General features: G+C 47.9%; 1 protein-coding gene across 4 annotated transcripts in view; it reads right to left on the reverse strand.

The window, feature by feature from the left end:
* MATN2 (matrilin 2) overlaps positions 1-15793 on the reverse strand; it is a gene marked incomplete at both ends in the record, with an annotated part of 152786 nt that overhangs the window by 111511 nt on the left and 25482 nt on the right. For all 4 annotated transcript variants that reach the window (XM_080694029.1, XM_080694028.1, XM_080694026.1 and 1 more), the window contains one exon: positions 1121-1690. In XM_080694029.1, coding sequence (XP_080550155.1) covers positions 1121-1690 — 570 coding nt within the window. The remainder of the gene's footprint in view (positions 1-1120; positions 1691-15793) is intronic.

A 15793-nucleotide genomic window follows, 5' to 3' on the forward strand; every position in this document is an offset into this window, starting at 1 on the left:
GGGTTCCTGGAAGCCCTTCTACCTCCAGGCTACACTCCCAGACCTACTTTATATTTTTGAAACAGGGTCTCTTAGCCAGCACGGCTGGCTTCGAACCTGCGCGATCCTCCCGTCTCCGCCTCCCAAGCGCAGGGATTACAAGCGTGCGCCACCACGCCCGGCTATTTTTTTGTTTTAAAACAGGCTTTTGCTAAGTTGCTGAGGATCCTGTTAATTTGCCAAGGCTGGCTTTGAACTTGTGATCCTCCTGTCTCAGCTTCCTGTGTACTGAGATTACAGGCATGCATCGCCATGCCCACTGGAAGAACACTTAAGGACTTGGGCAGATGTTTTCCTGCAGGAGTTGAGGTGGAGAGAGGCACCTGCCATCCTAGCAGGTGGGAAGGTGTGAGGACCGCAGCTTAGTCCTCCCTGCTCTCGGTCTCTTCTAATACAGATCATGGGACAAAAACACCTTGGTATCACATCCTCCAAGGTGAAATTGGATTATGATTTCTGACTTTAGTTCCCATCCCTGCTCCAACTCACAGATTCCAGCTTAGGGAATGCCAGGACAGCTCAACAAGCTGGAGAAAAATGTGTGTGTGTGTGTGTGTGTGTGTGTGTGTGTGTGTTTTGTTTTGTTTTGAATGATACTAAGATTAAATCTAGGAACATTCTCCAAGCTACAGTCTCATTCTTATAATTTTTGGCTTGAAACAGAGTCTCACTAAGTTGCAGAGAATCTCGCTATGTTGCTGAGGCTGTCCTTAAACCTTCGATCCTCCTGTCTCAGCTTCCCAAGGGATTATAAGCATGCACCACCATGCCCAGCTAATAAATATTATTTTACCCTCAGCTCTAGATGAAACCCTGGTGATACATTCTCCACCATCCCCCGAATTCTTCCTCCATGAAGCTCTTTATAACTGCCATTACTAATTTGTCTAATTACATGCTTCTTCTTTGTCTCCTTGGCAGAAGTATAAGCTCCCCCAAAACACTGTGTCTGTCTTGGCCTTTGCTGAATGCTTATTACTGCTACGGCGCCCGGGACATGGTAGCACAGAAGGAACACTTGAAAACAGATGAATGGATCCTGATGCTTCCCCTAGAAGGGCCCCTGATGGTCAGTACTCACTGCACAGCTTGTTCTGGAACACGGAGGTCAGCGACTCGATCTGGCTAAAGTTGGCCACCAGGAAGACGTGGTCCTCGTGGGGCTCACTCCCGATGGCCTTCAGCGTGTTCATGTCCACTTGGCCTACGCCAATGGCAAAGATCAGGATGCCCGTGTTCCGGGCCTTTGCCGCCACCTCAGCCACGGAGTCCTGTGGCCTCCCATCCGTCACGATCATGATGACCCGAGGCACATTCTCCCTCAGGGGCCGGGCCCCCTCCGCTTCAGAGAACGCAATGTTCAGGGCGTACTGGATGGCCAGCCCTGTCATGGTGCCCGTGGACAGATGCCGCATCCTCTTGACAGCTCGCTCCACCTCTGACTTCCTCTTGAAGGTCTTGAGGGAGAACTCGTTCTTGACCGTGCTGCCATATTGGAGCAGGCCCACCCGGGTGACATCAGGACCGATGTCCAAGAACTGCAAGATGTCCAGGATGAACTCCTTGACCTTGGCGTAGTCGTGGGTGTTGACGCTGCGGGAGCTGTCTATGATGAAGACCAGGTCTGCCCGCTTGTTCTCACAGGAGTGCTCTGGGGAGAGAGGAGAGGACAAACACATCAGAAGAGAGCGAAGGATCCAGAGCCCGGTGGCTGTTTTTGGAAATCCTGAAGCTGATGATCACCTTTCAAACCTCCAGAATTCATTGTCTTCCTCTCCACTCAGGAGAGTCCTACATGGATATTGCTGTCTGATGGTAGCCACAAACAGACAGGATTTCTTTTTGCAAGATAAATGAACATACTAGTTTCTAGAAAGTCACTTGTGCAGTTTATTTATGCATTTAGTTAGTGGTACTAGGGGTGGAACCCACTGAAATATACCCCTAGATCTTTTTATTTTTCATTTTGTTTGCTTGTTTTGTGGTACTGGAGATTATGCCCAGGGACATTCTATCCCTAAGCTACACCCTCAACCCTATTTTATATTTTATTTTAAAACAGGACCTTACTAAGTTGCTGAGACTGCTTTGAACCTGTGATCTTCCTATCTTGGCCTCCTAAGTATTTTGATTACAGACGTACACTACCATGCCTGGCTTGATTTTTATTTTGAAAAAAGTCTCACTAAGGTGGGGAGCGTCTCATTAAGTTGCCAAAGCTGGCCTCAAACTTTCAATCCTCCTGTCTTAGCCTCCTAAGTTCAAGGATTACAAGTGTGTACCACTGCACCCAGCTACCAATGCACTCTTTAGGTGTGCAAATAGCTGATTAGGGTCAACATTATTATTTTCTGCATGGCACATAAGCTTGGCAGAGCACTTCAGAGATTATATAAGAAGCTTAAGGTACGTTCCAATGTCAAAGAGCTAATAGTCTACCTGGGAAAAGTTAACTAATAGAACATTGAAACAGTAAATAGCATGAAACTGTGGTTCTGACAAAAGAGGTTAAGGGAACAGGAGTAGTCGCAGGCTGGGCTCAAGGAGATGAGGCATGAGCCTCAGATGCACAGTGTTTGGTTTGGAGAAAAGAAATACATGGAGAGGGACCCATGGACAAAGGTCTGCAATGGAGTGGATGTGGTAGATAGTGGAGTAAGTAATGAGACCTCAGAGTAGTGGGAACACTGGAGATGCAGGCTGCAGTCAGCTGGAGGAAGAGCCTGGGTCATTTAGAAGAGACCTTTAAGGCCGAGGAACCTGTAAGACCTCAGGATGAGGAACCCGCACGTGGCACCACAGATGGGGGGAACCTCGGCATATTATACGGAGCTTGTATCTCCTGGAGGGGATTCCCTGGTAAAAAGTCAGTGGAGTCTGGCCTGGGATGTGGCTCGGTGGTAGAGCGCTCGCAGGTGTGAGGCCCTGGGTTGGATCCCCGGCACCAAAAATAAGTAAATAAATAAGTAAATGAGTCTGGCAGGGGTTTGCAAGTGGCCACGCCACACCACTGTTGCACTAACTTGGTTGAAAGAGGGACTCCGGATCTCAATCTGGAAGTCAATAGTGGAAATGGAGAAAAAGGGACCCGGTCCTGAAACATTTCAACAAAGGCCACCACTGAATTGGAAAAAGACAAATGTGAAGTTTCTTCCTCATCCCTGTGACCGCCATACTCTGCCCTGAGCACCCAAGCAAGGTTTGAATCTGTAGAGAAAAAACCCTCACTTCCAAGTTTCTGGGACGGGATGACACTGGATGAGATGAAAGGCCTCCCGCCTCATTGGTACAGTTGGGCATCCCTGGGGGACTCTCTGATATCCTAAGCCACCCTGCTACGGTCAGCATATGGTTTGACTATATCCCCAAAGGTTCATGCATTGAAGTTTAATTTTAACATACACACACACAAAAAAAGGAAGGAAACCAGAAGGGATACACATCCACACACCTGCTCCCTATTTCTTTCTATACAATGCCCACATTGCCTCAGAACAAAACTCTACCAGCAAGAAGGCCATTTACATCCGGGCGTGGTGGCACACGCTTGTAATCCCAGTACTGGGGAGGCTGAGACCAGAGGATCACGGTTTGTGGACAGCTACTTAGTGAGGCCCTCTGTAACTTAGTGAAACCCTGCTTCAAAACAAAGAATAAAAAAATAGAGCAGGGGATGTAGCTCAGAAGTCGAATGCCCCTGGGTTCCATCCTCAGACCCACATACACACACACAAAAAAACCAAGGCCATTGACTAGATGCAGCTCCTCGACCTCGGCCCAGAAGTATGAGCCAGAATAATCCTTCTCTATTGGGGGTGGGGGGGCTGGGGGTTGAACCCTGGGGCATTCTTCCTCCAACCTACATCGCTAGCCCTTTTTGATGTTTTTGTTTTGAAACTGGGTCTCACTACATTGCTCAGACTGTTCTGGAAGCTGTGATCGCTCCTGTCTCAGCCTCCCAAGTACAGGGATTACAGGCGGGCACCTTCGCCTGGCCACCTACTCCCCCCCCCCCCTTTTTTTTTTTTTGGGTGGTACTGGGGTTCCTGGAAACCCTTCTACTTCCAGGCTACACTCCCAGACCTATTTTATACTTTTTTTTTTTTTTAAACAGGGTCTCTTAAGCCAGCGCGGCTGGCTTCGAACCTGCGCGATCCTCCTGTCTCCGCCTCCCAAGCGCGGGGATTACAAGCGTGCGCCATCAGGCCCGGCATTACCTACTCCCTTTTAAAGTTACTCGGCCGCAGGTATTTCCTTAGAGGAACATCAAATAGACTAATACACTGCCTTTACCCAGGGCTCGTCTTGCTCCTCGCCTTCCCGACACATGCACCATTTCTCCTCCACCCCCTTCCCGGACTTTGCAGCTAAATCAGGATTTGGAAGGGATTAGAAAAGGGATCCCAATTGTCTGCCCAAAATCCTAATCACCACAGCTGCAAGAAAGAGGGAAAATGCCAAAACGGAGACAGTGGGAGCAGTCTTAAAAACTCATGGTGGAAAAGGCCCGCGAAGTCCTCCCGTCTAGGCCAGCGTGCTGGGCCTGCACGCACCACACGCCTCCTCATGCAACCTCCTAGCCTCGCAGGCTCAGAGGAGGAGGCGCCCAAGCACCAGCAGCCTGGCAGGAGACCAGCTCCTGCCACGTCCACTTACCGCGGAGCTGGGGGACTCCAAGGTGAGTCCTCAGAACACCAGCCCTGCCCTTGAGGGCTCAGAAGTCAGAAAGGCAGAAAACCTGATGTGTGTAGGGTGGTTTTTTTGGGGGGAAGGGTGCTGAGGATTGAACCCAGGGGGATTCTACCTCCGAGATACACCCCCAGTCCATTATTTTATTCTTTATTTTGAAACAAGTTCCCACAAAGTTGCAGAGGGCCTCACTAAGTAGCTGAGGCTGGCCACGAACCTGCGATCCTCCTGTCTGAGCCTCCCAAGTACTGGGATTACAAGCGTGCACAAGTGTGCACCACCACGCCCAAGTTTGCTTTTTTTTTATAGTGAGGATTGAACCTAGGGACATTCTACCTCTGAGATACACCCCAGCCCTTTCTAATTTTGTTGTTGTTGTTTTGAGATGGGGTCTTCCTCAGTAGCTGGTAGTCTCACTAAGTTGTTGAGGCTGGCTTCAAATCTGTGATCCTCCTGTCTCAGCTTCCCAAGTACTAGGACTATAGGCATACATCACCATGCCTGGCTGTAGGATTCTTTAACATCTCCCCCCGCCCAGAATACTTTCATCATGTTCAGAATAAACTATTAAAAAAGGAGCTAGGAGTGTCATAGCCACTGGCTACACTGAGGGTTTGGAAAACTTTCATCATTCTGAAAAAGAAGCGCTATATGGAGATGATGCCAATTCCCACCTCACTGGGCAGCTGTGAGAACGTAGGAAATGATCTGAGACAGGAGCTGACACGTGGTAAACGTGTATGTGGGGCCCCGTCCATCCTCCTACCCACTGCTCTCCATCCTCAGGCCCCTGTGGGCTAGCCCTAGGCTGATTTCCATGAAGGTGCCTGGGGTCTAGCATTTGGCCTGGGATGACAGATCCACAGGTCCTGGGTAGGAAGACGAGGATCAGGCACTCCCAGGACCCAGGCTAATCCCTCCTGAGGAACCACACCTGCCCATCCTTCGTGTATGAACTTACTGCTTGGATAGTATGGCCCGATGATCTGCACTTGAGCAGGGACCTGGCCTACATCCTGCCTTCCAAGGAGCATAGTAATGAACGGCTTAGAAGAGAGGACGGCACACAGAAGTGTGCCCGCTAAGCTCTCTCTTTCTCTGGAGATCTTTGGAAGCAGGGAACTCGCCTCAGACTGGAATTCTTAGTATGGTACTTAGTCATGGTACCGACATTCCAGCAGGCATCGCGATCAATTTAAAAGGAAACCCAGAAGGTCCATGTGGAATTAAGTGCTAAACTGGATGAGTTCCCATCACAACAAATGGGTGGTTTTCACAATGTCTGGACGTTTACAAAAATACCACAAAGGTTCAAAATGTTTGTTGGAGGTCCCAAGTGAGCCTCGGTTCTGAGTTGAAATCATCAGGCCCTGGCAGCCCAAGTGACCGAGTTTTCTTCAAGAAAACTTCCAAGTCCCTGGAGGGTTTAGAACCACGGGTCAGCTTGTCCCCAAGAAAGGCTGGTTCAGTGGCTCTCAGACTTGAGCGTGCTCCCTGATTCCCTGGAGGATCTGTTCAAAGCCAAGATTGGTGGACCACACCCGCAGAGCTCCCATTCAGTAGGTCTTGGGACTGAAAATACTCATTTCTTTATTTGTTTCTTTGTTTACTTATTTATTTATTGTGCTAGGAATTGGATTCAGGGACATTCTCTCTCTAAGCTACATCCCCCCAGCCTAATTTTGTGTTTCAGATTTTGACACAGGATCTCACTGAGTTGCAGAGGTGCCTTGCTAAATTGTTGAGGCTGGTCACAAAGCTGCGATCCTCCGGTCTTAGCTTCCCAAGTACTGGGATGACAGGCATGTGCCTGTAATCACGCCTAGCTGGAGATGTGCATTTCTTACACGCTCTGGGGTGAAGTCAGTGCTACGAATCCAGGAACCACACTCTGTGAATGACTAGTCTAGGAACTAGAGAGTTCTCTGGGAAAAGAAATTGTGGGACAGGATCTGTTAACTTCACTCTCTCACTGAGAATTCCCCAAGGGCAGGAAACTAGTCTCATTCCTCTTTGCTGCCATGTGGTTGAAAGAACAGTCAAGTCTCCGGCCAACCTTTCTAGAATTAAATGGAATTCTGAGTGATGGAAGAGGCTTCATGGGGAAGGGATTGAGATAGAGCCGTCCGTTCAAGGAGGCAATGACAACCATGAAGTTGAAACGTTCTGTACAACAGGTGTGGGTCCTGCTAGCGTGGTCACAGACTTTGGAACCCAAAGATTTGTCATTTTATGAAGACACATAACCACTTTTGGTTCATAGACCCATACACTAGGCTGGAGAGGTCCAAATAGAGTCCAACTCACTTGCTGTACATAAGGGGAAACTGAGGCTCAAAGAGGTAACACTGTCTTTGCAAGCCCTCATGGCTCATTACAGTCAGATCCGGGCCTAGGGTGGTACCTTTTCCACCATCTCAGGGCCTTTGGACAATTCTCAATATAGTGAGCATGATATGAGATTTCCAAATATCTGGGAGAACTCTGGAATATTTTCTGTGAAGAATTCTGCAGCTTCTTCACAAGAAACTGCTGAGAGAGGATTTCAGAAAATGGAATGTCTTCTGCATGCTCCTGTTACCCTAACCATTGGTGGGCTCTGATAAATGGCACCCCTGCCTCTCTGGCCTGTGAGGAGACACACAGTGATCTTCCCTTTGCTCTTCAGGACAGGACTTCTAACAGCAGTTGGAAGAGGGTTTATGGGTACATAATAAAACATCATCTCTCCAGCCATAAAGCAATGGTTTGGACTCTATTAACAACACTTCCAATTCTGCCAGCCTGACTCTAAAGTCCATGCACTGGGCAACGAGTGTCTCTCCCAGGGAAGGGTAAGAGCCGGGACAGTTGTGTGTGTGTGTGTGTGTGTGTGTGTGTGTGTGTGTGTGTGTGTAGGGCAACTGGAAATTGAACCAGGCAGAATTGCATTCTACCTCTGAGCTACACCCCCAACCCTATTTTTTTTTTTTTGAAACAGGGACTCGCTATGTTGATGAGTCTTAATACCTGCAGAGGCTGTCCTCAGACCTGCAATCCTGAGCCAGGACAATTTTAAGCAGTATTTCCACCCTGGCAGGATGGCAGTGTACAACCTCAGAACCATTTCCTCCTCTCAGGGCTGGGGGTTGTCACTACCCACCTCCCCCGGGCTGGCTAAATGCCATCGTGGTCCTGTGATAGCACAGTACATATTTGGTGTCATCAACCTGAGGAGGTCAGGCTTGTTTGAAGGGCTTTGAATGCCTATGATGGGGGTAAAATAGCTTCATCTGGATGGGGATCTGAAATCCCAAGTGAAACGGCAGTAGAGTCCTACGATTTCAATACAAGTCTCTGCCACTTTCTGTCCAAACGTATTTCCTTTGCCTCTTTGACCTTTAGTCTGTTCCTCTAGTAAAATGGGGAAGATAAAAACTCACAAGACTGTGGCAAGACTCAAAGAGAATATAGTACCAATGTATAGAGCATATTTATTGAGCACTTAATAGGTGCCAGAGCTAGTGTGCAACGCCTTTTATGTGTTGTCTTATTTATGGTCCATACCCACCTTAGGAAGTAGGTATAGTTACTGTTCCCACTCTACAGAAGAGGACAGAGTCTAGAAGATGAGATAACTCGCTCAAGGTCTCTGCCTAGGAAGCAGTAAGGGTTGGATCTGAACCCCTCTTATCTGGTTCTTCTGGGGCTAACCGCACCCCTAACCACCAACTATACTCATCCTGCTCCTGCATATCAAGGGTTTGACCTTGTAGACCCTTTGTTTCCAGAATCCTTAAGATGCAGCTGTAGCACTGGCTTTGGGGTCAGTTCTTTCCTTGCCTGGAATCGGGCGGAGAGCTATGGCTCAAACTCGCCTGCCTCAGGCCAAGTGCTTTTCCCTCCCTAAATGCCTATTTGTTTATTTATTTATTTTACTTAAAATGATGAAAACAGATGCTTGGCTCCCAGAATACCAGCAGCCCAGTGAGGCCACTGGCGGCTCACGTCCTGCAAGTTCCACGGGTGCAGATTCCCATGGGAGGCTGGAGGATGGGGCAGGTGTGATAGAAAGACAGAGGTCACCAGTCTTTGAGGGACCGTGGAGGAAAGGAGGAGCAGTCTGGAGGGCAGGCAAATGCCTAGGGAAATGGATCTCAGAAGATATGGTGCTTCTTATCAATTCCCATGGAGGTTCCCACAAGCAGAGAGGGCTTTGGGCACTTACCAAAAGAACTGTGGAAGAGGCAATGGTTAAGTGAAAAACTGGAACAGTTTCTCTGGAACTGTGGAAGAGTGGATGGATTGGGAACCTACTGGATGGTTGCCAGGCAGCATTGGAGGCCTGCTGGAGCATAGGGATCGTGTACCATGTGAGACCAATGAGGACATTTGTGTGTTTTGTCCCAGACAATTTAGCTACTGAGGATGAAGACAGGTGGAAGTCAGGTCTAACCAGGTGATCATGGTGCAAGGGGAAAGGCAGAGGGACAGGATGACTAGAGGGGCTTCCTTTGATATGAAAGTTGAAGAAGATGGGATAGAGGAAACAAGAGAGTGAAGGACAGGGATTAAAAGACCAGATAAGAGCCTGGCATAGTGGCACAAGCTTGTAATCCCAGCACTTGGGAAGCTTGAGACAGGAGAATCACATGTTCGAGGCCAATGTCAGCAACTTAGTGAGGCCCTCTGCAACTTAGTGAGACAGACTCTGTTTCCAAATAAAAATAAAATAGGGCTGGGGGTTTAGCTTAGAGGTAGAATGACCCTGAGTTCAATCCCCAGTATCAAAAGAAAGAAAGGAAGGAAGGAAGGAAGGAAGGAAGGAAGGAAGGAAGGAAGGTCCAGATAAGGTAACAGAATTGGATTTGTACTATAGAAAGGATGACCTGGGAAGACAGGAGATTTGATTTGAGATTAGAAGAGATTATTGTAATCACAGGGTCAAGATAAGAGAAGTAAAGAGCTGAGTTCTGGTGGAGGACCAGGATACTGCAGAAAGGAATCTCAAAGCCATTGCAGGATGATTCATGTGGCTTTTGAGCTCACCGGCAATTAGGACCAGATTAATGCTGGAGAAACGGGTCGGGAGCCAAGAGCTACAACTGTTCTTGTAACTAGGAACAAACAGCAGTTTTTTTAATTACCTAAGGTTGACCAAATACACTATGTAACATGATTAAAATTTCACAGAAGGACAGAAAAAACTACCTCATCAAGCGTTTCAAAGGGACCCAGGGGTGGGAATTAAATCTGCTTTATGAGAGAGACAGGGAGAAAGAGAAAGAGAGCCTCATGATCATAAGAGCCAGCAGTTTGAGGGGGGAAAGCCATGCAACGTTTACCTTTATTCCCAGATGAGACAGATCAGGGGGCTCTGAGGAGATCTACAGTGTGGGTCTCAGCAGGGCAAATGACTGACTGGGAGGTGGGAACTCAGATTCCACATCCACAGAACAATGAGGTAGAAGTGTTAGGTAGAACTAGTCATTGAGCAACCACCGAGGGAGAACCGACTCTGTCAGGCTCTGGATGCAGTGTGAGAAAAGACTCCTGGCTGTGGCAGGCAAATAACAACAGGGTACAATGAAACAGCAGACTGCAGAGATGGGCGAGTGTGTTGATAAATATAAGCATTAAAGGCAACAACCCGGGAGGAGGTCTCCAAGGATATATGGAGAGACAGAAATAGAGAAGAAGAGACTAAATGGTTGAATAGTTCTTGGTACAAATACCCGGCTTTAAGACCAGCTTGGCAGTGCCCTTTTTTAAAAAAAATTTTTTTGGTCTATTTTATATTTTGTTCCTGGCAGACATTATTAATCAATTCTTGCCTCTCCCATCATCCTGGATTCAACCTTAGCATCCTTTCAACACTACACTCCAGATACTTACAGAGATTCCTCAGAGTTGGCATTTGATGAGATGGAATCATTATGCCTGCCTTCTTTTAGAGCCTGATACTCAACAACAAAGGTGTAAATACTCAATTTCACCCATTTCTAAGAAATGGGCTAAAGGTAAATTAGTTAATAATACTTATGAGACATTTTCCAAGCACTAACTTAATATTTTTCAATGAGAAGTAAGAAGGGCAGCCAGATACACCTGGCCAGGTCACCAGTCTGCATATGAGCGTCTAGAAAAAACCCCTGATGGCAGAGGGCCGCCAGGTGGGCAAGGGGTCAGAACAAAAGAAACGAGAACACTGCTAGGAATACCCTCCTCAACCTGGGGAGGTGGCACGGACCCTCCATCAGAAGCATATAAAACTAGCACAGTGAATACAGGAAAACTGCACCCAGGGGCGTTTCTGTGCATTGAGCTATGTGGCCTTATCAAGGATGGAGAGACAGACAGACCGAGAGTGGAGACCACCATGTGACACGGCACCGGGACCCTGCCTGGCCACTGCGCTCTGAGCATGTGCCCACGACCCCTGAGATGTGACCCCTGCCATCTCCGCCATGAGGTTCTGACCCCTGTGCCTCCAGACTGTGACTAGTCGTCAGAGCTTAGAGATAACTTAAAGGATAGTTCAGTGACAATGTGGGCCATCTTTGATTTCTTTCAGTGCCCCCTGACCTATAGTGCCCCTGTATTTAGGGCACATGATTAGGTGCCATGGGCCTTGGCCAGGCCTGGGGAGCCCATCATCAATTCTCCCCTCTCCAGTTCTCCTATGAGTCAGTCACCAGCTGCTGCATTACATCACGCCAGACGCTGTACAGTGAGCTGATGAACCACGGCTTTCTTTGACTCAGTCATGCTCTATTCACATCTTCCAAAAGAACCACCAGAGAATAGCATGAACACTCGATTATATTATATTAGGGAGACACCCTGGGCTACTTAATGGATCTAGGACATATCTTGGACTTGTTAGCAAATTGTTTCCTACTTGGTAACACTTTCCAAACATTTTTCCAAATTCTAAGGGGCACGTGTGGTTCTATATACAATGCTGAGAGGAATCCTTAATAAACCCAGTAATAGAACCAGGCCAGAAGGCATTTCTGAGGGCTGGAATAATGAGTTAAAACTAATAAGCTGAGTGTGGTGGCACATGCCTGTAACCCCAGTACTTGGGAGGCTGCGATGGGAGGATCGCAGATTTGAGGACAGCTTCAGCAATTCAGAGAAAGCCTGTTTCAAAATAAAACAATAAAATAAAATAGGGCCAGGGTGTAGCTTGGAGGTAGAATGCCCTTAGATTTAATCCCCAGTACCACACAAGAAAACAAAAAAAGATGAAATATAATTGGAATAAATGGCACATATTGTATGTAGGGTTCAAAAATCAACAGTATGAATTTCAGGAAGGGAGATATCTGGTCAGGAGATAAAATTGGGAGTCAGGATGACAAATCCAAGCCTGTATGCTGCCCCCGCACCCCCACCCAGCACCTGTAGCAGGCACCTCAATCGATCTTGGATCTAGGATTGGTTCAGTCAAAGTTTGATTGATTCAATCAATTCAATTTAAAGAATTCAATCAATCAATCAATCAATTCAATTTAATCGATTCAATTCAAAGTTCAATCCATCAACACAATTCAAGGCACCAGCACCCAGACTGGAAGAGCTGTGGAAAGGAAAAGATGGGCCATCCAGATAGTACTTTCAATCAACCTCAACACCCTGTCCATCTCATTAATACCACCCTGCCCCCCACGGCGGGGAGAGAGAGACTCTCTTTGCAAAACAGACCTTAGTCTTTGCATCAGAACTTTCCTATGGATGACTATTTTGATAAGTGTTGTCTATGTCGAGCATGGTGGCACACGCTTGTAATCCCAGCATTTGGGAGGCTGAGACTGGAGGATCGCGGTTTGCGGACAGCCTCAACTACTTAGTGAGACCCTCTGCAACTCAGTAAGACCTGGTTTCAAAATAAAGAATAAAAAATAGGGCAGGGGGTGTAGCTTGGAGGTCGAATGCCCCTAGGTTCCATCCCCAGACCCGCAAAAAAAAAAAAAAAAAGTGTTGTCTCAGTCAACATTCCCACTGCTATAATCTACAATGACTTAGAGGAAGGAAGATTTATTTGTTCAGTTTTTTGGAGATTCTGGGTTTAGTCCATGTGAGGTGTAGGCTGCAGCTCAGAACATGGTAGTGGACAAGAGAGAGAGAAGAGAGGAAAGAGGAGAGAGAGGAGAGAAGACAGAAGACAAAGAAGAGATGAGAGAACTCACAAAGCTCCACTCTTACAAGGTGAAAGCAAGATGGGGAGGAGCCATAGAAGGAGGCCACACCCGGGTGTGGACCTCCGCTGACCTAAATGACTTTCCCCTGAGCTCCCTGTAACCCTGTTTACCTCTGTCTATGCAGTTCCCCAGTGTGTCACGCATGGAGATACCTAGCTACAGGCAGTGTCTTCTCTGAATCCCTAGTACCCAGCACAGTGCCAGGCACCTCGATGCCCCCTATGGGTCTCTGCTTCTTCCCTTTGGTGAAGAGTGAGGCGGCAGGGCAGAGGGATGCTGCAGCTCACTCCCTGGAAGTTGGGGTAGGTTGGGAAAGCTGATCATTGGAGGAAGAATGGCCCATAACAGGAATCCTCAATGATCTGCCAGCATTAGAAACACATGGGTACTTATTTAAGACTGAATTCTAGCCAGCACCCTAGACCCAATGGATTAGAGTGTCTAGAGGCAAGGCCCAGTAATCCATACTGGTAAGTGTTCCAGGTGGTTGTCAAGCATGAGAAATCTGATAACTCTTTTCCTACAGACATGGGAGCCTAAAAGCCCACCTGCCCTGAGTCTAGACAATGGTAGCAGCACACCTGATTCCTAGTATCCTGGTGACCTCAACCCATAATCAGAGGTGATCTTGGAAATATGGTACCCATATCCTGGATTCTCTTATGTCTCCTGATGTGACCATTCTGTTTCAGTACTGGGTCATGTGCATGACAAGAGATGTCACAGTTTCCAGTTAGGTTCAGACAATAAAGAAAGGGGACATCATTATTACCCTCAACTCACAGACAAGAAAGCTGAAGCTTGGATTAGGTTAAACAGCAAGTCCATGGTCATGGGGCTGACAGGAGATGGAGACAAAGGAACCTAGAACCCAAGCCAGTCTGACTCTCACTCTTGCATTTTTTGCCCCTGCTCCCCAGAGGGTGACTAACAGGAAGAGTTCCTTCTCAAGGGGGCAATGTCCAAGAGAAGAGCCCTCTTCCCTCCCCAGTTACCAGATAACACATTAACTGACACCCAGGCTGGAGAAAGATCCAGAGACAAAGAGCTGCCCAAGACACACTCCCTTAGTGCTGATGCCCCCAAGGGAAAGTCCCCCATCCCCCCCCCCAATGCTCCAGGCCAGTGCCCTGGGAGGCACTGCTGACCCTCAGGCCTCAGATTCACCTGCTGCACCTCCCAGAGTCAAAAGATGACAGCCCACGACTGGAGTCATCAGTGATCTGATGGCAGGTAGTGGGAACAGTAAGCTTAGCTAGTAACAATGTGCGGCGATCTCTGCCCGTAAACACTGGTGATGTTCTTTGGCCTTCAAGCCCCATCGAACCGGGCAGCACCTCTGAGCTCCCGCTGGGCCTTTCACATCTTCGCTTCATTGATGCCTGGCTCGGGGCTGGCACCTAGGCAGTGGTGAGCGGAAGGCTCCATGGGCAGAATCCACTGCTTGGCGCTGTGGGGTGTTGACGTTTAGAAGACACAGCCCCTGACCACAAGGAAGGTCACAGCCCAAGGCGGTCACCGAGACAGTATGCAATGACTGCTGAGCAAGGCAGGGTGAGAGGAATTATGATTGAACACGCATACTATGTGCTTATAGTATGCGTTATATGTGCCACAACAGCCTAACCCTGAGTCACACAGATCCATCGCTAAAGGTCGTATTTCCAAGTGAGGGGCCAAGAACCCAACATAAATAACAACGTGCACATTCTCTACTGTGGGCCAGCTGCTGAGTATAAAAGGAACAACATGCATCCAGATGGGGGCGATTTCCATGGCCGGCCCCCAACATGCCCAGCTTGGAATGCTGGGCTGGAGAACAAAGGAAGAAGATGGCTACAGAAAAGGAAGTTGTGGGAGCCAGGCCCCCTGTTCTTCCAGACACCCCAGTTTTCCTCTCTCTGCTCATTCTCCCTCCCTCTTTCTGTCCCTTCCTTCCTCCTTCTTCTCTTTCTCCCTCCCTCCCCCCTCCTCCCTTCCTTCTTTCCTTCCTTCCTTCACCAGGAATTGAACCCTGGAACATTCTACCTCTGAGCTAGACCTCAGCCTTATTTTTATTTTTTATTTTGAAACAGAGTCTTGATAAGTTTGTAAGGCCAACCTCATCAAATTTGGAATCCTCCTGTCTCAGCCTCCCAAGCACCAGGATTACAAGTGTACACCACCCCACCTGGCTCTGCTTGGAGTGTTTTCTGTAACAGATTTGTCCCAGTGAGCTGTGTAACAGCAGCTATAAAATGGCATTCCAGGTGCCATGAACTTCTCTCAAGAACACCCGAGACGTGCTCTGAATGTCAACCTTTATTAAGTTCTAACACCTAGAAGTGAAACCAAGTTCACAAAGGCCGAGATTCTGAGCTGCCAGGTTTGCTCTGTGCACTATAACCCACTGCTCCCAAGAAGAGCAGATGCAGAGAGCTGAGCATGCTGCCTAGACCCAGAGGATGGACTCTCCTAGCCCCGGAGAGACACACAGGAAGTGTCTATGTAAAATATGCTTGGCAAGCCGGGCGCGGTGCTGCACGCTTGCAATCCCCGTGCTTGGGAGGCTGAGACAGGAGGATCACAGAGGTTCGAAGCCAGCCTCAGCTACTTAGTGAGGCTCTCAGCAACTTAGTGAGACCCTGTTCCCAAATAAAATATAAAATCGGTCTGGGAGAATAGCTCGGAGGTAGAAAGCCTCTGGGTTCCACCCCCAGTACCACAAAAAAAATTATATATATATATATATATATATATATATATATATATATATATGCTTGGCAATATTTTGTATTATCTTTTCTGTCATCCTATTAAGTTCCTGGTGAATGGACTCATGTCTTTAGGGAGCAAATGAGGCTCCATAAAGCAGACACATGGTCCAAAGGGGCCTTCAG

This window comes from Muscardinus avellanarius, assembly GCF_963383645.1.
Source record: "Muscardinus avellanarius genome assembly, chromosome: 4".
NCBI lineage: Eukaryota > Metazoa > Chordata > Mammalia > Rodentia > Gliridae > Muscardinus > Muscardinus avellanarius.